The sequence below is a fragment of the Mercurialis annua genome, linkage group LG1-X (assembly GCF_937616625.2).
Source record: "Mercurialis annua linkage group LG1-X, ddMerAnnu1.2, whole genome shotgun sequence".
Lineage (NCBI taxonomy): Eukaryota > Viridiplantae > Streptophyta > Magnoliopsida > Malpighiales > Euphorbiaceae > Mercurialis > Mercurialis annua.
In genome coordinates, this window is record NC_065570.1 from 72,797,950 (window position 1) to 72,821,498 (window position 23,549).

General features: G+C 32.3%; 3 protein-coding genes across 4 annotated transcripts; 2 read left to right on the top strand and 1 right to left on the bottom strand.

The window, feature by feature from the left end:
• Positions 1-53: 53 nt before the first annotated feature.
• On the bottom strand, positions 54-1,391 carry LOC126664210 (24-methylenesterol C-methyltransferase 2). Its single transcript, XM_050356486.2, has one exon. It carries the CDS (start codon positions 1,318-1,320, stop codon positions 235-237), a length of 1,086 nt encoding a protein of 361 aa, XP_050212443.1. The 5' UTR covers positions 1,321-1,391; the 3' UTR covers positions 54-234.
• A 7,953-nt stretch (positions 1,392-9,344) lies between these two features.
• LOC126666209 (uncharacterized) lies at positions 9,345-17,103 on the top strand. Of its 2 annotated transcripts, none has more exons than XM_050359214.2 (14): positions 9,345-9,610; positions 12,737-12,848; positions 13,077-13,189; positions 13,848-13,970; positions 14,081-14,286; positions 14,368-14,443; positions 14,730-14,816; positions 14,938-15,018; positions 15,163-15,195; positions 15,339-15,392; positions 15,486-15,527; positions 15,817-15,895; positions 15,976-16,046; positions 16,652-17,103. In XM_050359214.2, the coding sequence occupies exons 1-14, from the start codon at positions 9,443-9,445 to the stop codon at positions 16,736-16,738; spliced, it is 1,332 nt and encodes a 443-aa protein (XP_050215171.1). In that variant the 5' UTR covers positions 9,345-9,442; the 3' UTR covers positions 16,739-17,103. The 2 variants fall into 2 exon arrangements, with proteins under 2 accessions (XP_050215171.1, XP_050215172.1); XM_050359215.2 differs by lacking the exon at positions 9,345-9,610 and adding an exon at positions 12,358-12,591.
• Positions 17,104-17,899: 796 nt separating this feature from the next.
• LOC126686559 (phospholipase D delta-like) lies at positions 17,900-23,375 on the top strand. The gene is made up of 10 exons (XM_050380677.2): positions 17,900-19,096; positions 19,181-19,297; positions 19,438-19,632; positions 19,949-20,230; positions 20,316-20,384; positions 20,487-20,634; positions 20,902-21,050; positions 21,430-21,600; positions 22,032-22,232; positions 22,883-23,375. Exons 1-10 carry the CDS (start codon positions 18,155-18,157, stop codon positions 23,174-23,176), a joined length of 2,568 nt encoding a protein of 855 aa, XP_050236634.1. The 5' UTR covers positions 17,900-18,154; the 3' UTR covers positions 23,177-23,375.
• Positions 23,376-23,549: the final 174 nt, after the last annotated feature.

Below are 23,549 nucleotides of genomic sequence, written 5' to 3' on the forward strand. Positions count from 1 at the left end.
CTGTACTTCAGTCTAACAGTCATGGCCACACACAAAAAATAGATGATTCTTGATTCTCCAGAAACGAAATTAAAATAAAATTCAAGAACAAAAATACAAAAGATGATAACAAAAATCATGATTTACCTACTAAAAATAAAGAACAGGAAGAAAAGAAAACACCAGAGTTTCTGCAGCATAAATTAAATACCAGACATTACCTCAGACTTTTATAATTTAGTTTTGTCGTTGCAATTAAGAATCTGAAGCTTGAATCTCAGGTTTTCTGCAGAGAATCATATGCATCGGAGTGAAAATTCCGGTTTCACCGCCTCGAGTCAGATAATCAGCTGTTACGAACAGCATCTCATGAACATCTACGGTTCCTTTGGGAGCAATCCCTAAAAAGGACAACACAGTGACCAGAACGTGGTTCCTCCAGTACGCGAACCTACCCATCTTGAGACGAGTCCACCATGGTTGAGCCGGCGGTTTAGCCAAATCTTTCTCTTTAACCACCTCGAACCCTACTTTCTTGGCCGTCTCTGCTATGTCCAGGTGGCTTCTCAGTCCAGGTAATGCGTCTCCTCTTTCAATGCCTTGAATGACCTCCACGTGTTCTGGATCACTGCCTTCGTATTTGTCAGTTGTCACCCATTCGTATGACACGTAGAGAGATCCAGGCTTGAGGACTCTGAAGATCTCCGCGTATACTTCTTCTAGCTTCGGCGCGTGACATGTTGCCTCTATTGAGTACGCGCCGTCGAAGCTGTTTTCCGGGAATGGCATCTGTAGGAAATTTCCACACACCACCTCACAGAGCGAATCTAGACCGGCTTTCTTGTTGTGTAACCGCGCACGGTTTACTTGGTACTCGTTGATGGTGATGCCGACCACATTAGCGCGTGAATGTGCTGCGATGGCCCTCATAGGACCCCCAACGCCGCATCCGACGTCCAGGATTCGGTCTCCAGGCTTTACTCCGATGAGATCGACGGCCATCTCTTCATGGAGGCGCGTGGCATCGCGGTGGGACTTACCGGAGACAGAGGGAGAGAAGTGGAAGGACTGACCCCATCCCCACTCGTAAATATCTGTTACTAAATTGTAAAAAGTGTTGACAAAATCGGGGACTCTCTCGGCGGTTTCGATCTCTTTGGGGCGGCGAAAGAATGACCAGTACTGTTTGTAGTTGTCCCGGACCTTTTCAGCGGAGATGGAGCCTCCGGAGAGATCGACGGCGCGTTTGCCTTTAACCTCGGCTGGGCCGAGAATGCAGACGAACCAATAGAGGCCGACGGCCAAGAGAGCTCCGGTGCAAACGAGAGAGAAAGAGTCCATTTTTGTGTGTTGGGGAGAGAGTGAAAGACTGTGCCTCCCTCTTTTTTATCCTTTTTTTTTGTAATGCTGGTGTGAGTTCATGACTTATTTTTATGAGTACGTACTTCGAATTGGCACGCGCATAGCGCGTGGCAAACACAAGACAACTGCATCTACACGTGTAACTTTGAACTAGTATTTGAAGTCGAAGATGTCGGTAATTTTGGAAGTTATAAACTACCCGTAAAGATAGAAAAAGTACCCATTTTACAAGAATTAATAAAGTAGTTATTTATAGGTAATTTGTGATAATTTGTCTAAATTACCCTTTGTACTTTATTAGTTATGTACATTTCCCAAAGCCACTCTACTAATTATAGCACTTACAACTCATTTGTTTATCTTTTCAAAATATGCATTTAATGTTTTATGATAAGCATGTAGGGGTATTTTAATAATTTTTGACTTAACTAACTCTACTTTTTCTATTTTTATGAGACAAAAAAAGGTGGTACTTTTTCTATCTTTATGGGACGGAGGGAGTAGTAATTTACTGTATTTATCTCTAGTTTCTAACCTCTTCTTGACCAAACTAACAAAAATTTGATTTAGTCTTATGGAATGATAAGTATTTTCTATACGAGTAAATGAAAATTACAAAATTGTCATGTAAAAATTTCATTATTTACATATATAATATTATTATAATAATATTCATTGAATCTAAATTTAAAATAAATTAACAATTAAACGTTATTTTCTCCTTTTCTAAAAAAAAAGAAACTTTTCTATTAATTAAGAAAAACATAATACTAACGTATGCAGAATAGGACGAAATGTTTGGACCTCATTAATTGATATCAAACATATAATTTGACCTTTCAAAAAAAAACATATAATTTGACTTTCAACTAGTATATAAACGCCAATGTGGGCCTAGCCTGAATGGTTAAAACGTCTCTAAGTGCATCGAGAGGTTGTGGGTTCGAATCACGCCTCGGTAACTAACAACTAACATGAGACTCTAAAGAGTCGATTTCCACCTTTGATAAAAAAAAACTAGTATATAAAAAATCAAATTATACCAACGGGCTGTACCTCAAATGATATAAGCGCTCAGCAGAAAACTGCTAAAGTTGTAAGTTCAATTCCTCCCACAAACGCTCCCCCTTTTCCAATTATCAAAAAAAAAAAAACAATCAAATTATATTTCCTCTTCACAAACTCTTCACAAAAATATAAATTTATTAAAAACTTTAGTAAAAATAGATCTTGCAGTCTTCAATTATATATCATCGCATAAGACCAATCTTTAATCTATTTAATCCAAATTGAGATTTTTTGAAAACTAAGCATTTTCAGATCAGATGTGCAATTTTTTTTCTTTTGATTATCATAAAATTAACCCTTAAAGAAGTGAGTGCATATAAGCTCCAAAAAATTAAGGTTTGAGGCCTTAATTTGGCTATCTGCTCTTACCATTGTCGATATAAACTATTGAATCAGAATAATATGATAAAATTAAAAGTAATTCGTCTTGAGAGTCATGTATCTTATCAACCTTATTCAACAAATTTCTATTTCAAAAAAAAAAAAAGCTTTTTAATTTCTATACTTATCACATTTTGATTTTTATACTTTTTTTTTTGTAATTGAAAAAAATTGTAAATAAAGATTTACGTATCTGCCACTACCAATCACGACATATGTTTATTGAAAATAAAAATTTTAATTGAAAAGTTTTTAATTGCTATAAAATTAAAGTTTAGATAAATTATAATGAGTTGAAATAGAAGTGAAAAATAAAAAAAAAATGTTTAAATACCATAGTTAAATTTTCCAACATATATGTTGGTTTTTCAGGCTTTTTGCAGTTGAATATCCTCCTTGATTGATACTTTTGAGTTTTTTACATTAATCAATTTCTCCATTTCACAGGAAATATTAGCATAAGCTGCGCACTTATTTTCTTTTAACATAATTATTAGAAAAATTAATCGTCTAATTATTTCCTTGTTTAGGCGGCAAATATAAGTGTCTTCTACTGTGTATCGATTGTTGGCCATGCATTTAGTTTAGAATGTAATGTTTTGGCTTTTTCCTAAAATTGTTAGTCATAATTAGCTGTAGTGGTGCTGTGGTGGTTCATAGCTAGCTCTGCACTATCATGGAAGCACGAAGTATTATTTTACTTTCGATAAATTTATAATTAGGTTCCTGGATAAATTTATAATTAGGTTCTTTTAGTATACGCATATTGATTAATTAGTTTCTCTGAACTATTATTTATAGGTTCAACCATCCGAAAATATCACACCTTTTCGACTTTTATCTTTAATATCCCCATCTTTTAAAATCCTCAATTCCTATTTTTTTTTTTCAATTTCAATTATAACTATTTGTTTAATTGTGGCAGCATAAAAGGTTTGAATATATCCTTTATATTGCTTCATGTTTGAAATTTTTATGAACCAGTACAGTTTAAATAAATGAATATAATTGAAACCGAAATTAAAAAATAGGCTAAATGTAAAGATTTTAAAAGATGGGATCATAAACAAAAAATAATGAGACATTTGAATGATTAGCCTATTTATAGTTAAATTAATTGTTTACTTAATGTCCGCTAGGAGAGTAATTACACGCTCAAAAGTTAGCGAGTGTTTAAGATTAAACATCTTTAGGTCCATGAACAATACATTATTTGTTAATATGGTCCCTAATATAAGAATCTTTTATATGAATATATATCTTTTAATTGAACATTTCACCTTTAGATGACTTCACTTATAGATCGGAATATTGTAGGTGAGTTTGGACCACTCATGAATTATCCAAAAATAATTCAAAAAGTTTTCGCAATATGTTTAAACAAGTCTCTAAATACGCACTATAATTTTTTTTCTTGCTATTTTTTATATTTTTTAATTTGTATATATATATTTATTGGTTGAATTTCATATTTAAAAATAAGTATTACAGTCTATTTAATAATTAATTTTATTGTCTATTGAATGTGAATTTATTCCAGTCAAATTTTTTTTTCGACTTCTAACTTAAAGTCAATCATTTTTGTCATTGTAAAAAAAGCTTTTTTTTGAAGATATCTTTTGTATAGGAATCAATAAATCTATGATAAAATGAAAAATTATATGGAGAGAAAGTTAGAGAGAGTATTTCACATACAGAGGTTAATTATATGGTCTTTTTAATTATAAAAAAAATAATTATATGGTCTTTTTATTAGTGCACGCATTTGACGAACATCTAATGTAAGACGTAATTTAGCGATAAACTATAGTTCAGAGATCAAAAAAAGCAAAATTAAATATCAGTCACGAATTAATCAAAATACGTATGATATAGGAACCTTAAAATATATTTAACCCAACAATTTTTTCATAAGTGAAAATTTATATTATATTTTTTTGTTAGTTAATAGAGTAACTAAATGCGAAAGACTAACATCTAAAAAAAGAGTGTTTATCCCATACAACGGATGTGCCACGTTATTTTTACAACAAGCCAATAATTATTTGCGATAAGAAATTTTTATATATTATTTATTTTTTTATCATTAAACATTTACACATGTCTAACGCCTCATTGGTTTGTTGCACGGATGACGTGGCGCAACCGTTGTGTTGTATAGTTATTCCTAAAAAAAACTCTGATTGATGAAGAGACTATAAAAAATAAAATTAAAAATTAAAAATCAAATTATCCAAACGCTTATAGTTAGGCCATCTCCAACCCAAATCACCAAATTTTTGTCACCAAATATTAATTAAGTGATTTGTCATCAAATTCACTCTAACCCACAATCACCTTTTCCTACACTAAAAAAAAAATATTATTTTTATCTTCAATATTTTAATCATTTTTTTACTTTAATATTTATACACTTTTATCAACTACACCCATAAACTTATTTTTGTTACATATTAGTTCAATTAATATATATATAATAATTATTTTCTCGTAAAATTAGTAATGTATACTTTTAAATTATTGTCTCGTAAAATTATTTATATAATATTTTTATGTTAATTTTAATAATTTATGGAAAAATAAATGATTTTAATATTTTATTCTCATGTATAAAATTATTCTATAATATTAAAAATAAATAATATTCACATATATTTAAGTCTTTAATTATAAATGTGTTGAATTAAATAAAAATAAACTACAAGTATCAAAATTATACTTTAACCAAATATTAAAATGATGATACAGTAATTTGCTGACTCCAAATAGGGAGAAACCTATTTTGATGAGAGATGGAGTATCCTTATCATCTAATTTAAATTAGATGACTCTTTGGAGTTCACTTGTCACCTAATTTAAATTAGGTGACAAGAGTTGCAGATGCCCTTAAAGGATCTAATTTTGAGTTATCCTTTTATTTTTTTACTTTTTATTTCATAAAAGCAGTTCCTATCCTATAGGATTTGTACTTTAAGGCTATGGATCTGCGTACGATCATGCAGCTTTATTTCCTTTTTTTTTTTAACTTTGCAGTTAAGAAAGTATATCCCTCTTTTGCACCATCCTGAAAATAAAGAAATAGGCATCCTTGACTTTTTCTTGTTTAATTTTATTTAGGGAAATTTAGGTATTTACCTAAAAAATAAAAATATTTGCACTTTTTACCTCAACAAAAAAAAGTTACAAAAAATACCTCACCTTTTTTTCATATTTATATTTTTACTCTATGAATTAAAATAATTATAATTTTACTCCATTATCATAAAAGCAGCACTTATATTATCATCTCGTTATCATAATTTTTTTGTAAAAATTATTTTTCGTACGTTATCATACTATTATCATTAACTCTGTCATACTACTATCATAACTTATTCTTATAAAAGATACAGTTACATTATCATATCGTTATCACTACAGTGTTATGATAACGACATGATAATATAGTGATACTGATACGATAACCAGACATTGTTTTATCATAATAGTATCATAAATATTATCATAACATTATCATATAGGTGCCATAAATATTATCATCCCGGTATCATATGATAATGTTATGATAACGACATGATAATGTTATGATAACAATATGATAATCAAACATTATTTTCTGTAAACAATCTTTTTTTTCCAGCAATATTATGATAACTACATGATAATACAGTGATACTCATATGATAATCAGAAACTGTTTTTTTATAGAAAAGCATTTTTCTCTGCAAATGTTATGATAATGCAGTGATACTCTTATGATAATCAGATGCTGTTTTTTTTGCAGAAAATCGTTTTTTTCATCATAAATTCGTTTTTATGCAGATTTTAGATCTAAAGTTGAAAAAATTCTAGAGAAATTTATTTAGATCTGAAATTAAAATAAATCGTATTATTACCACAAATTAAAAAAATTCGCTTAAATTAGATATAAAAAAGCGCGAAACGACGGAGGAGCAATGGCGGAGAGCTGACGGAGCGATGGTGGAGCAATGGCAGAGAGGCGGCAGAGGAGAAAGAAGAAGAAGAAGAAGAAGAAATCAAAAATGGAAAAAAAAAATATCCAGGTCAAAAAAATGGAGAAGAAAAGAGAGAGAGAGAGAGAGAGAGAGAGAGAGAGAGATGTGAAAGTGACAAGTAGTGGTTGAGAGTAAAAAAAAGATGCTTGGAGTAAAAAATAATAAAAAGTAGGTATTATAATAAATAAAGATATGTCTTGAAGTACAAAATAAATGGGTGATGTATTTTCTCTAATGTTTCCTTGTTGAGGTAAAATTTATAATTATTTTACAAATTGGGGTATTTTCTCTAATTTTCTCTTTTATTTATTTATTCTCTCTTAAGAATGTTAAGAGGGCAATCACATACCTGATCAATGGGCTGAGTATTTACCAGTTATGTACAGGCTCGGCCCATTTAGACTAATCTTTAATACTTAAACTTTTCATCAAATAGTATTATATTTTAATTAAACTTAATTTTCATTTTTGATTAAAATTATATGTAGTTCTAAAAAGACTCGTCTGAATCGAGTCCGGACAGGATTTGAACTTGAGAGAGTCGGGTTCAATCCGATCCTATCCAATCTGAATTTATCCAAGCCCAGCCCACAAAAAGGTCATTATTGATTTTGCAAAACATTGATAGAGAGGTCCGGGTATTGGATCCTAGACACGCTGGCTGAGATTTAGTCAAGCCCAAAATGACTCCAGATATGAACAGTTTTCCATTTAGAAGAAAAGCCTATATTAGTTAGGGCCCAATAAAGTATGTGGGCCTATGTACAATCTAGCTGGTTGATGTTTTATCTGTAGTACGAGTCAATTTTACATTAATGAAGAAATTTCTTGCTTTGGCTTATGTATTTTCATTTGTTTATGTTTTTTTTCTCTGATCTCTAGAAATCATCGATGAAATGAGGTTCAATGAAGCTTCTGATTACATGTAGAGACAATATTTTTATTATCTCTAACAATTGAATATTAGATGGATTTCAGTTTAATAATGAAAGCTTCTAATTATATGTAGAACACCAGTATTGAGGAATGTACTAAATTCCAATCTTCCCCTTGAAACCTCATCGATTATGACATTAATCAACCAGAGAACCAAAGACAAACGTAATAAAAAGAAAAGGAAAAACAACTACTCCACTTAACTAATTACTGAATCAGTGTCAATTCGAGTTTTAAAAACCGAAACAGTGGTTAAACTAGTGTAGATATCAATTCACAATTCAATTATCAATTCAACCAATCTAATAATATATATAAACATATAATGTGTTTTTTTTATTATAGTATTGTATTTAAAATTAAAGGCTTAATCACCAAAAAAAACCCTCACCTTTTAGCCCTTTTTCAGTTGCACCCTGACGTTACAATTTTGTCAGTTGCACCCTAATTCGCACCTTTGGGTTTCAATTCCACCTTCAAATTCAAATTGGACTTTTTTCATTCGGAAAAAATTCATAAAAACCCTTATAAAGTACTCGTTTGAACTCTTTTCCACATAAAAAGTTAAAAATGGATGACTATTTTAACTTTTTTCAAATAAAAACTAGATCAATTTAATACTTGAGGGTGAAATTGAAAACCAAAGGTGCGAATTAGGGTGCAAATGACAAAATTACCACGTCAGGATGCATTTGAAAAGGGGTTAAAAGGTGAGATTTTTTTGGTGATTAAGCCAAAATTAAAACACATAGATAAACGTTTTAAGCAACTTGTAGATTGAAAAGTAATAAATGGATCACATTTTGATTAGTAAATAAATAAATAGATGATTTTAACGATTTAACGGTTTTTTAGTTTATAATTTTTCTTTATCTCTTTTTGTTATTATGCTGCTATTTTATTTAGGTAAATCTGAAGCAATTACATGAGTAAATAACACTGAAAAGTTATTAAACAATTCTTACTAAACTGACATAGAATGAAAAACCTGTGCTAAAAAATGCCTAGTTCCATTTGCACATCAGAAATAAAATAAAATTACCGAATCGTTTCATAGAGTATTGCATTACATTCCTCAATGAGAGGATTTATTCTAACCAATTGAACCATCCGGTCAAGTTAGATTCTTAAAACACCAATAAGACAATGTTCTAATTTTCTAGGTAATTTTTTTTCTTTCTTTGCCTTTGATTAAGCATTTTAGTATCTATCTAAGTAACTATCAACCTACTTGGGTGAGTCTTAACTTAAGATTGCACGCTTCATTGCGTAATTACACCCCCTGAATTAAAGAAATATGGACTCTTTTTCTTGCATGAACTTTCAAGCAACGCATCCTTCTCCATGTCACCATCTATCTTTTCATCAACTTAAGTACTTTTTAATTTTTTTTTTTTACGAAGCAGAATCCAGGTTATCTTCTCTTGAATATGAAACTGTGCCTAAATGCAAACAAGAAAAGTTAAACTTTTGACGACCTGATCCCTTGTCTAAGATTATTACATATGCTGCAAGAAATATATTAGAGTTAAGTGAAATTGACATGTTTTCTTTCCGACAAAAAAAATAATTAAATTGCAAAGTGTATACTTTACTTGTTAGTTAAACAAGTGTTCTTAAGAATATCTACACTTGTCTATTTAGTTTTGGAGTGGCATTTTTCTTTAAGATACTATCCTCTATAGAGTGAAATTAGAGGAATGGAAAATAAGTTATCAGGTTTAAGCCATCTCTTTATGACCATATTTCTGCATGGCTTCTCGACGTTCATGGTGGTTCCGGCCATCACCGACGTTACAATGTCGGCGCTTTGTCCCGGCAGAGACGAATGCTCCTTAGCTATTTACTTGACAGGTTTCCAACAAGCGGTATGCTCTGCAGTTCTATTACTCTGTTATTTTTCTCCAGAAAGTTCATGTTTAATGTTTTATATATTTTTTAGTTAATTAACGAAAAATACTTGCTTAGACATTATTCTATGCATCATCATATAGACAGAGTCAATTAATTTAGTGCTAATTTTACTTCTATATATGTCAAATTTAATTTCCATATGAAGCTCATTCATAGATATCGAAAAATTTCTTTTAAAAATGTTTTGGGGTTTGTATTTTATATATATAGGAAGGCATTATAGATTGTTAGCAAAAAACTCAAACTCCTAATCAAGTATTATAGGCTTATATTTAGGGTTTAGACCATTAACGTGCACAACTTTCTTTTCTCTTTTCAGACTTGATTATATTTTCTTTCCTTTGTATTCTTCATTGTTCGAAACTTCGAATAAATGACCCTGTAAGGTTCTTGGTGTTCAATCCATTGGTGAAACTTTTACTGGGAAACTTTTAAATATCATGTATGTATAACTTAGCAATATTGAAAGACCATCTCCGATCCATACTCATTTTTGAGTATCGGTCTTCCTTTTTCACTCCAACTCATACTCACTTTCCACCCCATTTCTTTATTTATGAATAGTAGAAACTCATTTTTTGGCATACATTATTCACACAAACTCATTTTTTGGTTAATTGGATGTTTACTTTTTAATTACAATTTCATTTTGGTCCAACTTTTATTGAATACTAATTAATTTTTTAACAATTTAATCCAAATTATTTTTATTGGTAAAAATAAAACAAATAAATAAAATTTATTTAAATTATACATGCAATTTAAACAGCATAATATTTTATTTAAACATAAAAATTATGTTATATTAAACATTAATCCAGATAGGTAAATATTATAATTAAACTAATCCTAGAACGGAAATTAAAATAATAGTTAATAATAAATATTAAACATTAAAATCAATGTTTAATTTAATATTATTTAAACATTATCAAATAAATTAATAGATGAGGATATTTGTGGTTAAAATATAAATATAGATGTAAAATGGTAAATTATTAAATGTAGTAGTATTGAATATATAGAGAATATTTTTTTGGTGTGAAAAATGAGGTAATGGGTTGGAGTAAAAACACTGTAAAAAACCTAAAAGTGTGTAAATTGAAACTCATTTATGAGTTTTGGATTGGAGATGCCCTAAATCCCAATAGTTGGTGATAATTAATTTTCGTTTCTATTAAAAGAATTATCACAATTTTTTTTATTACATCAATACTAAATTAATAAAATGAACTTTTCTATCCACTGTTTTAATATTTTTATCAAATATATCACGATTTTAAATTTTGCCATTTTAATTTATTATATTTTTGATTTTTGCTAAATCTCATGATGCATTTTGAAATTATGTGACACAATGTTATTTTCAACATAAATAAAATTTATCCTACGCGGCATATACAATATCGCGTTATATCAGATCTAAATGAGTCGTGAGTATTCTTGATAAAAATTTAGAAGATGATTAATTAAAATGCAAAAAATTTAAAAATTATATTTGGCAAAAACATTAAAATTGTGACCACATAAATTTATTTTGCTTATTTTATGTTCAATTGTGTACTCAATTTTATACCTTAAATCATGATACAATGCATAGTTAAAGTAGATAAATTCTTAAGGGTCAAGTGTCTACATTCTGTAGGTAGAAACTTTTCTAAAAACTTAAAAGAAAAAAGAAACTCACTATATCAACTTTACATGTATTTAAGTGACTAGGATCTAAATGAAAAGTGACCCACAAAAACTAGAGTTAATTTGATCCAATTGTCCTATGACATACGAAATTTCCATCTAGTATCACCACACCTGCCTTTTTCATCTCCTTATGCAACTTATTAATATGTAGAAACTTCCAAACCCCAGATCAAGAGTTACATACCCAGCTTACATCACCCAATCTTTCACGATCATCATTATCATGATGAGATCAAGAACACAAAAACTCAATTAATTTAACACTTCACAAACTCTATATAATCGACGTCAAAAAGAAATTACTTGAAATGGTAAAAACCCATTTAGTGTTCCATAAATATACTCTTTAAATACACTCTTTAAAGTGTGGTTCGGCTGTCGTATATAAGCTATACCTCACTCACAAGTTATCACTCATTTTATAATAGTAAAACTGACGTACGTCCACTATACATATCATGTATTTGTTATTTTTTATGCTTAACCTATCAAAAAGTCCCTATACTTTTAAATTTTATTTATCTAGTCCCTTTTGAAAGTAAGTTATTTAATGTACATTTATTTTTTATTTAATAGGTTGATGTGCCCAATTAAATAATTGACAATTTAATTTCATTTTTAAAATGACAAAAAAACCATCTACTTTCAAATTCATGTTTATGCCCCTTCTTCAATTTTTTTATTCAATAGATCCTTATATTTATAAATATTTGTTTATTTGGTCCCTAATAGAGTTCGATGATATGACACAATTCGCTAACATGTCAAGTTAGTTGGACATTTAAATTCAGTGTCACACGTATTTTATGATGAGTGTAATGTACGCTCCTTTCGTCCAAAACAAATTAAGTATATGTACTAGATAAAGACGGAATTTAAAAACAAGATCTGATAAATAAAATTTTAAAAATGCATGGGTCTAAAGAAGAATTTGACCTATTTTTTACATGACAAAAGAGTACTTTATTCCAAAACACTTATTTTTTCATGTTAAGTAGAAGTTTCTAGCAAGCTTGGTTTTTTTGTTCTTCTTTCTAAGAATTGGAGCTAAATCCTCAAAAGAAAGAATGCGAGTGAAGAAATGGAAAAATTAAACCACCTTTTCTTAACTATATTCTTTTACAACTTCTCAACATTCATGGTGATTCCGACCATGACTGATGTTACTATGTTTGCACTTTGTCCTGGTCAAGACGAGTGCTCTCTCGCCATTTTTCTTACCGGAGTTCAGCAAGCGGTACAGCCATGTCGTAATATTTGTTCACAATTTCATAAATGTCTCCTTAAACTTAGATTTATTTTTCGCTTAAGAAATTAATTTACGCAAATTAATGTGCAATATAATGAATTAAATAAAGAGGTGTATATTATTTTTAATGCAGATCATAGGGTTGGGGACATTAGTTATGATGCCTATGGTGGGGAATTTGTCGGATAAATATGGGAGAAAAGCGTTGCTTACTATTCCTATGGCTCTTACGGTAATACCTTTAGGTAAGCATACGCTATTATATTTTTTATATTTATTTTTCAGAGTTTGAAACTTTTCTTCTTGCTGCTGAGTTTCAAATTTCTTTTTTTCACAGGTAGTATTAATATTAAAGATTTAAAGTGCATATAGAATTTATATATTTGAAAGCAGATGCAATTCAAATAAAAAAAGGGCAATTTTGTTGATGAACAATTAATTAAAGTTAACTCAGCAATAAAACATGGTTGCAGCGACGTTGGCGTACAGCAGAACAAAGTACTTCTTCTATGCATACTATGTGATTAAGACTCTCACTGCTATGGTTTGCGAAGGAAGTGTTCACTGCATTGCCCTTGCCTATGTGGTAATCTTTTTATCTTTTTTTTTTCTCTTCCACACTCCCGGTAAAATTTAGTTAAACGGAATTAACCGATCAATCTGATTACATTTGTTAATTTATAGTTATTTTTAGTAGTCATGTCGTTTTGATAAAAAAAATCAACATTGTTATAGTTAAGAATTTAATTAAAAACTCGGTTAGCCAAATTAACTATTTTTTTAAACTATTATTCTTTAAATTTTTATCGATTTACTGACTTAATTGAATTAACAACTGATTCGGTTGATTTGACTTTATAATATTTAGATTTCAAATAATTTGGTTAATTTTGTCGAATTGATTAAAAAAAGAACTATCGATTAAATCGGTCGGTTTTTAACTTAATCGACTGGTTTATCACCCATACTGCTAGCTACACTACACAGGCTGGACCGTTGAGCCTCATTCAAGCCCAGATTTGAACCTAGAAAAGGCTCAATTAACTCCGTTAGAGGCTGAAGCCTAATAAAAGCCCAATGTCTCCGTAAAAGATTGAAAGCTCAATAAGCTCCTTACAAGGCCAAAAGCCCAGTAAAAGCCCATTTTGCTATGATTTCCCTCCAAAAAAAAAAGTAAAACCAAAAAGCTCAAATCCCGTGTCCGTTCATCGGTTTGTATTTGTGTTTAAAAATTGATTTTTCAGGCAGACAATGTTCCAGAAGGAAAGCGAGCGTCAGCGTTCGGAATTCTATCAGGGATCGGATCATCAGCTTTCGTTTGCGGAACACTCTCCACTCGCTTCCTCTCCACCGCCGCGACTTTCCAGGTTTTTATATTTTAAATTTCGCTATTTCATTTTATTAGTTTTGATTAATTTTACCTTTTATTTATCTTAGATCAAATGGACAATCTCATCTGTTTAATGTTTAATTTTAGGTTGCGGCGTCAATGGCAATCGTTGCAATAGTGTATATGAAGATTTTCCTTCAGGATTCAATTGTGGATAATACTTTTTTTACTCCATTAATAAATGGAAATGGAGACAGTAAAGTTGATGTACAGATTGAAAATTCAAGTAAAGATATGCAGGTTTTTAAAACTATGCCTTCCTTAGAGGACATGCTTTGCTTGCTCAAGAGCAGGTCAGTAATCAGTTAGTGGTATGTTTTTTCATCAAACCTGATAAATCACAGGATTATGATTGTGTTTTTGTTTGTTTGCAGTGTTACGTTCACGCAAGCTGCTGTGGTTGCATTTTTCAACCATCTTTCGGAAGTCGGTCTTCATGCTTCACTGATGGTAACCTCGCATTGTTGTTTTAAGTTCAAAATTTACCAATCAATTAGTGGTTTAAAGACTTGTATTTAAAAGGTGTACATGCTTTAAGGTGATGTTTGATACTGCTGCCTAACCTAGCCTGAATTGTCTTCCGGTTTTAATGTGCGCAATAACTATATATGTGTGGTTTAATTTTGGCTATGGTTATGTTCTTTTTCTTTATTCCCTTTCAGACTGCTAGTATAATTGTATTGAATTCTGAGTATCTGTGCTGAGAAGATTTAATTATTTTCTTCTTCTTTTGCAGTACTACTTAAAGGCACGGTTTCACTTCAATAAGAATCAGTTTGCTGACCTGATGGTGATTTCTGGGATTGCTGGCACCATTTCGCAGGTACTATCCGCACTTCCTTATTCAAGTTCAGTGACGTTCTTATGTTTTTATGGGCATTTGGTTTATGCGGTGCATTTCCGTATTCCCTTTTGTTAATATCAAAGTGGAAGCCAATGTGCAGCTGCTTCTCATGCCTTTGCTGGTTCCAACTTTGGGAGAGGGAACATTGCTTTCAATAGGGCTCTTTTTTACATGTGTACATGTAAGTACCTTGTCTATATATATACATCATGTGATCACTTCCTCCTTCATCTCTTGTCAATAGTGTCTTTGACATTATTACAGAGGCATGGTTTTGAATAACTATAAACTGATGCAATTATGTAATTAACTTTTTTGCATGCAGATATTCCTGTATAGCATCGCATGGTCTATCTGGGTATGTATATATGGTTTAGTACTTGTGCAAAATTTGTTTTGGCAGTATAATAGGGTTTGTTGATAGTTATACTTGTTTAAGGTCTATGCTTTAACTAACTGGTAGCTTATCTTAGTTGATAACATTTCAAAGGTTGATGATAGGTCCCTTATGCTGCTGCCATGCTCTCCATTTTCTTTGTCTTTTCACAACCATGTGTGAGTTTCTTCATTTTTCATGACGAACTAATTTCTTGCTTGTTTATACAGTAATATACTAATATTTGAATAACATTTTGAAATGATATTTAGATGAGGACCATTGTATCAAAGCAAGTTGGGGCCTGCGAACAGGTATTTCTGAAAAAGTGACAATAAGGTTTTGGTTGGCAGATGGTGCCTTGAAAAACTGTTGCAATAGAGTCTTTTTCTCTTTTCTAAATTTTTCCCCAAAATTCATTTATCTAGCTTATAAACAATAGAGAAAATAAAACAGTTACGGTTTCAGTAAAAGAAAAAGATCCCAAAAAGAATGAGCTGCTTTCTTTTGAAGCATATGGGTGCTTGATTCGCTAGTATTTCCTAGTTTCTCCTGCTTTTACTGTACTCATGCTTACTTTCTTCTTTTTCTCTTTTTCTGCAGGGAAAGGCTCAAGGATGTATATCAGGCTTAGGCTCCTTGTCCAATTTGGTTTCACCCTTGATTTTCTCTCCTTTAACAGGTGATTTTAAATTTAATTTCAGGCTGTCAGGCTTAAGAGTCGTTTAAAAGTTAAAACTAATTAGCTTAAATGTTTCCCAGCTTTGTTCCTGTCTGAAGGAGCACCATTTCATTTCCCTGGTTTCAGTATTATGTGTGTCGGATTTGCAGCGGTAAGGGCATCTATTTTGTGGTGACAATGTAATGTGTTTTCTATTATATTTGCCTCGGTAAGCTCTGCTTCTACGGAATCAGTGAATATTAACCTTCCTCACATTACACCGATGCATATTGCTATATGAGGTGCCACTTAGCTGGGATCAGATCCTGGCAAAGACATATTGATATTAGAACATGGATTAATTGAGCAAGATTCTTTATGATCTAAATGGAACTATTAATTAGATACATCAAATACTTCCAAATTCTAAGGATAAATAGGTGGCATATAACATGCGAAAGCAGTCGCTGATGAATTGTACCTGCTACAAATCTATTCTTAATAGCCTAATTAAGCCTTCGAGTTCATTTTTTGGAATTATTTAGTCCTAATTCCCTTGCATTTTGGTTGGAAACCATATTAAGATAAAACTGTAAGCCGCAGACTTGTTCTTCCTTGCTTCCTGTAGAGTTCTAGAGGCTTTAAGTTGACAAATCATACATGGCGTTTCAGTATATCTGCACAAATGTAGTTTTTGTCATCATACATTATTTGTTTTTTATTTTGGGGGTCATTGTATAACTATTGTTCTGTACACTTCTTTATCATGTTATGTAGATGATCGCCTTGATTCAGAGTATGATGATAAGATTGGCCCCTCCCATCTCCAATGAAAATGCTGTTAATTGTAATGTGGATGCCTAATCACGGTATTTGCTTTCTGCCTTTGATTTGAAGCTAGTATTTATTGAAAAGTGTAGTTTTCTAGGACATAAATTCACGAATGGAAGAGGCAAAATTGCTCAATTCAAGATTCAACTCCACAAGATTGTAATTGATCCCGTAGTATTGAGTTAAGTAAATTGGTGTAGCATTTAGAAGTGGTGACTGTAGTCGAATTTGTATGATAGATTGATAGGTGTGTAAAAGAAATAGAAATGCTCTGTTTTGTGTCGGGTAGTGCACTTTTTACCTGGTTTCTACCCTATGTTACAAGTATTAGAAGCATTTTATTTCTTTACATTCTTTGTAAAATGTTTAATTCCTTTATAATTTGCTCGTTTTTAAAATTGTGTATTCATAAATTTTATGAATTTTTAAATTCTAAAAGATCAGGTTTCTTATTAAAGCAACATGGCTAGATCACATGCGACTTCCTGACAGATAATTTCACTTTAAATGCTTGAGTTGAGCATAAGAAAATACTTACTATAAAAAATTGAGATCTGAAATGAATGAAGTGAAACGCAAACTAATCAGAACTGGTGGCCTCCCTATTCATTTAAATGCTGCCAAGGCGCAAGGATCGCATACGTCACCCATTCAACAAATCTTCTTGGTTGGTTCTATTTGCCCAATGACTCCAAATTAAATTGTTTTCCAAACATTTTATTAGTCTAGTCAAATTTTGCACTTTTAAATTAATTTTGATTTTAAATTACTATCATAATCAGGTCATAAAACTTAGATATCAATATTTCTTTTCTTCCTTTCCTTTCATTACTCTCCCTTTTTCTGGGACTGGTGCAAACCTTTTGATACAATTTATACATACTTAAATAAAATTATATTAAAAACTTAATTTGTACTGTAACTTTTTATTTTCTATTATAAATAATTATTCTATTCATAATAATATTCAAAAAAAATTCATTCATTCAGCTACATTTCAAAATATTCAACTTTAAAAATTAAATAATACCTATATATTATTAATAAATTTCATTTATCAATAAGAATTTTATTTAGTTACTTAAAAACACACCATCACCCTAAAAAATCTAATTTTCGTTAATAGTATACGGAGAAAAATAGGTGGTCAAAGGTCCAGTAACTGATGTGTCAACCAATGTTCTTAAATTAAGCTTAACTTGAACAAAATTAAAAATCTTAAACTCACTAATCCCCAATCCACGTATCTAACGCTTTTCTGTTAATACAAGAAACGCTCCGCCCACAGTTTCTCATTTTCATTTTTTTCCCTCTCGTCGCCTGAATTCATCATATATAGTTGGCTTCGTCGGAGAAACTTAGGAACAAAAGCTTCCTATACACGGTGTCGTTTCTCCTGTTCCTCCGTTGATAGCCAACTTCATTTCATTATATATATATGAGATTTGTATGATTTTGTCTCTTTGTTTGATGGCGGAAGATGATCCCAAACGTTCTCCAACCGCAATGTATCTCTACGGAGAGCTTGATTTGAAAATCATCGCAGCTCGGCGGTTACCAAACATGGATTTATTAACAGAACGTGTTCGCCGCTGTTTAAACGCATTCGACGATTGCCGGCAACCTTGTATTAAAGAAGTAAAACGCGAACACCAACACACAATCATCACGAGTGACCCTTACGTCACCGTTTGCATAGCCGGAGCTACAGTCGCACGCACGCGCGTGCTTTCCAACTCTCAGAATCCTACATGGAACGAGCATTTCAAGATTCCCGTCGCTCACCCTGCCGCTCACGTGGAGTTTCACGTTAAAGATAACGACATGTTTGGGGCCGAAAAAATAGGAATAGCAACCGTACCGGTCGAGAAAATTGTCTCCGGTGAAACGATAAGCGAATGGCTCCCGATAACCGGTCCTAACGGAAAACCGCCGAAACCGGATTGTGCAGTCCTTATAGAAATGAAGTTCATGCAATGCGAAGAAAATCCTTTGTATCAATACGGAATCGCCGCGTGCCCTAACGACTTCGGTATTCAAAACTGTTATTTCCCCGTCCGTCACGGGAACTCCGTTACGCTGTATCAGGACGCGCACGTGCCTGATAATTTGTTGCCGGAGATTAAATTGGAAAACGACGCCGTGTACAAGCATGGGCAATGCTGGGAGGATATATGTCACGCAATACTAGAAGCGCATCATTTGGTGTACGTGGTTGGCTGGTCAATATATCACAAGGTCAAATTAGTCAGAGAGCCGACAAAGACGTTACCGAGCGGTGGGAATTTAAATTTGGGGGATTTGTTGAAGTACAAATCGCAAGAAGGTGTTAGAGTTTTATTGCTGGTTTGGGATGATAAGACTTCGCACAGCAAGTTTTTCATCAATACGGTACCGTGTTAGTCAATTTGGATAGTTGTTGTTAATGTTTGATTGCTAAATGTATTGGTTCTAAATTCAAATTTGGAATTGCAGACTGGACTGATGCAAACGCATGATGAAGAAACGCGCAAGTTTTTCAAGCATTCATCAGTGAATTGTGTGTTATCTCCACGTTATGCCAGCAGTAAGCTTAGCATTTTCAAGCAACAGGCATGCTTATACAGTGTTTCACTTTCAGTTGCATCATATACACTCTTGAATCTCTGAAATTAATTAGGAAAGATGTAATGCTTTCTGTTTTTCAATCTGCCAGAAAAATTTACCGAGTTTTTGCTCTGTTATCTCTTTAGGTTGTGGGGACGCTCTTTACGCATCATCAGAAATGCGTGATTGTGGATTCACAAGCATCTGGAAACAACAGGAAGATAACTGCTTTTATGGGAGGTTTAGATCTTTGTGATGGTCGTTATGACACTCCTGAACATCGGCTATTTAAGGATCTTGACACTGTATTCCAGGAGGATTATCATAATCCAACAATACCTGTGAGTGTATACTTCCAAGATTTTCATTTTCTGTTTCTGATAACCCTTTTAAATAAATTCTGCAGATATAATTCTAGAGGTGAATTAGGATCTAGGTTTTGTTTCTATTGACCATCATCAATAACATGTATTAGTCCATGAGGTAAATAAAAAAATAATGATACCTACAGTCCCTTTGGCTTTATCCATGAGGTTGATTTACAGAATAAAGCTTTAGTAGGTAAAATGCACCAGGTTTAATCCATGGATTTTTTACATTTTTGACTCTTACTGAATAAAACATCCTTTTCTTCTTACTTCTTACCTAAAATGATAGACAGGAACCAAGGGTCCAAGGCAACCATGGCATGATTGGCATTGCAAAATTGAAGGACCAGCTGCGTATGATATCCTGTCAAACTTTGAGCAGCGTTGGAAAAAAGCCTCAAAATGGAAAGAGTTTGGACGGCGTTTTAAAAGGGTTACTCACTGGCATGATGACTCCTTGATAAAGTTAGAACGGATCTCTTGGATACTCAGTCCTGGGCCATCAATTCCTCATGATGATCCTAAATTATGGATGTCTAAAGAAGATGACCCTGAAAACTGGCATGTTCAGGTAATTAGCACGCACTATCCTAAGAAAAATAACTTTTTGCTTCGTTTTATGATATTATCGTCTTATTGGTTTCTTAAATTGACAGGTTTTCCGGTCTATTGATTCAGGGTCCCTGAAGGGGTTCCCAAAATCTGTTTATCAGGCTGAGGCGCAGGTAGACTAATTTATAAATGCATTAAGAGGTATTTCAGTTTAACTTGCATGTAATCATATTTCTCATGATCAATAGTTTCTTGACCTTCTCTTTTCATTGCAGAACCTTGTTTGTGCTAAAAATCTAGTTATTGACAAGAGCATTCAAACAGCATACATTCAGGCAATCAGATCTGCCCAGCACTTCATTTATATAGAGAATCAATATTTCATTGGATCATCATATGCGTGGCCATCTTACAAAGAAGCAGGTTTTAGTATCTTCTGTATCACTTTTTGCATGAACATATATTTTCTAGTGCTTGAATTAGTGATACAATTATTCGGAAGCAATAAGAGGTTTGGCATCCAAAAGATGCTCTTTTTTTAAACAATATGCTGTCTCACTTTAGAACTAGACGATGAAATGATTTTATTTTACACTTTTAGCGCCACTGTATTTTTTTAAGTTGTTTTGTTCTTATTTAGACCTTAGAGTAAAAAAAATCCCTTCAAGTTATTTTCTTTTCTTTAACTAGGGGCTGATAATCTAATTCCTATGGAGTTGGCATTGAAGATTTGCAGTAAGATCAGAGCAAGGGAGAGATTTGCAGTTTATGTTGTCATACCAATGTGGCCTGAGGGTGCTCCCTCTTCTACCTCTGTACAAGAAATTCTCTTCTGGCAGGTAATATAACTTGTAGTATAGTTCAATAAATTGTAGGTATGTATTGATGAAGGTCAAGAGGGAGAAGCAAGTGGATATTCAGATTTATGTTGCTCTATAAAATTATTATCAGTGACAAGTGACAACTGCAGCACCTTTACTTTGAATGGTGCATTGGTGCTGCAGTTGCTAATAAATGCAGCACCATTTATTAGAAAATGAATTGACGGTTGACCCATCCTTTTTGTGGCTACATTTTCCAAAGCTTTATTTTCAACCAAAATAAAAACCCTGATTCTTTGTGATCTAAGGATTTCAATTTTGTTTTGATGGCACAGATCAGTTGGAGATTTATGTATTTTATATGTGCCTTTGACATTTATTTATCTTACATTCACAGGGACAGACTATGCAAATGATGTATGATGTCATAGCAAAGGAATTGAAATGCATGAATCTTGAGGATTTGCATCCGCAGGACTACCTAAATTTTTACTGTCTTGGTAAAAGGGAAGGACTTCCTAAAGAAATGTTGGATTCAAGTGATAAACCGTCCAATTCTGCCGAAGAGGTAGTTCTTCCGGAACTTAATTTTGTTAGATTAAGCTTGTTTGTCTAGAGTTAATAATATTAAGTGGTTAAAATATTAGTGTAGGTCCATGGTCCCATTTTCAGTTCGATTGGTCAAGTTTGGTCTTAGTCAAACTATGATCATTTGTGCAAGAACATTGTAAGTTGTAACTGATCTGTTTAGCATGTTTAGTAACCTATATATCTAAATTTAGCATGGAAGGAACAACAGTTATATAGTTGATTACCTGCTCATTAGATCTATTTTCATTTGGCTCAAGTTACAATTTTGAGCCTCAATACTAAAACAACACGGAAAGGGATAGTATCCTAGTTCTATTCTATCTGCTTATGCGATAAAATTAAATGTTTTAGATTCGAAATATCATTTACATTTAAATTTGTCATAACATTGAGGCAACTGATTTTCAGGTTTCATCCTCTCAAAAGTATCAACGATTTATGATTTATGTACATGCCAAAGGAATGATCTTAGATGACGAATATATAATATTGGGCTCTGCCAACATTAATCAGAGGTCAATGGCTGGTTCAAGAGATACTGAGATAGCAATGGGTTCATATCAACCCAATCACACTTGGGGCAATAAAAAGAGACATCCACGAGGCCAGGTATGTTCCTATGCCCCTCTGCTTGGCTACCTTCAATTGTGGAGTGAGCCAGAGGTTGCAATACCATTTGAATGCTCCACATAGTGGTTTTACAGTTGGTCTGAACTCTGAATTAGGGGTGTGCAAAAACCGGACTGGACCGGACCAAAAAACCGAACCAAAAATAGTAGGTTTGGTTTATATTTTGTAAATTGTTAAAGAATTTGGTTCGGCATGGTTTTAATTTTTGAAAAACCGAAAAAACTGAATTACATCTATATTATAGTTTAAAAAAAATATAATTATTGTTTTCTCAAAAATAACATTATTTTGTATATATTCAAATGATTAAAATGGATGATATTGCAATTTAGTTTAGATTTGATTCCTAAATCTAATATATATTAATTTATTCTTTTTGTCTTTAAATTTTTTGAAAAAGAAAAATTATTCTTGAATTTTGGTTAAACCGAAAAACATACCAAACTGACTCTTTAATTCAATTTGGTTTCTATTTTCTTTAAAAACAGAGATTTTGAATTTTTTTACTACCGTGCCAAACCGACCGATGCACACTCCTAGGTCTGAATACGCAAGTCGAGTAGTTTTGGTTACGCTTTTCATCAATCAACTTGGAATTTAGGTGACGAAACTTTTTGATGCATCTTCAGGTATATGGATACAGAATGTCACTGTGGGCAGAACACTTGGGACTGGTCGATAGCTTGTTCGATGAGCCTGAACATTTGGATTGCGTGAAGACTGTGAATAAGATTGCTGAAGATAACTGGAGAAGATTTACAGAGGAAGAATTTACCCCATTACAGGGTTTTCTTCTTAAATACCCATTGGAGGTAGATAAAAATGGCAAAGTAAGCCCCTTGCCTGGTCAAGAAAATTTCCCAGATGTTGGCGGAAAGGTGATCGGTTCACGCTCAACATTTCCTGATTCGTTGACTACATAGCAAATCCAGGTTTTTGTCACTAACTCTATTTTGTTTCACTTCAATCGTTGAGTGATAGCTAATAGCTTGTAGTTATAATATTGGTGTATAGCTTTTAGGAGAAGCTGGAAACTTATTTATTTGGGTTAGCTTCCAATTTATGGCAAAGTTGTATAAGTGTTTCATTCCTAAGAATTCATAATTGATGAAGAATTCTACATTTCTTGTTTAGCCCGACTATGAGCTTCAATATCAGAGAGTAACTAAGCACCAGTTGTAAACAAAAGTAGGAATGTAACCATTAATTATGACGAATTCTGCATTTCTTGTTTAGCCCGACTATGAGCTTCATTATCAGAGAGAATAATTAAGCAACAGCTGGAAACAAAAGTAG

Coding starts and splice junctions, on each gene's coding strand:
- LOC126664210 (XM_050356486.2), bottom strand. CDS start 1,320: ATGGACTCTTTCTCTCTCGTTTGCACCGGAGCTCTCTTGGCCGTCGGC.
- LOC126666209 (XM_050359214.2), top strand. CDS start 9,443: ATGGAAAATAAGTTATCAGGTTTAAGCCATCTCTTTATGACCATATTT. Junction 14,444..14,729: donor GTCTTCATGCTTCACTGATG/GTAACCTCGCAT, acceptor CTTCTTTTGCAG/TACTACTTAAAGGCACGGTT. Junction 16,047..16,651: donor TGTGTGTCGGATTTGCAGCG/GTAAGGGCATCT, acceptor CATGTTATGTAG/ATGATCGCCTTGATTCAGAG.
- LOC126686559 (XM_050380677.2), top strand. CDS start 18,155: ATGATTTTGTCTCTTTGTTTGATGGCGGAAGATGATCCCAAACGTTCT. Junction 21,051..21,429: donor AAGAAATTCTCTTCTGGCAG/GTAATATAACTT, acceptor TTACATTCACAG/GGACAGACTATGCAAATGAT. Junction 21,601..22,031: donor CGTCCAATTCTGCCGAAGAG/GTAGTTCTTCCG, acceptor ACTGATTTTCAG/GTTTCATCCTCTCAAAAGTA.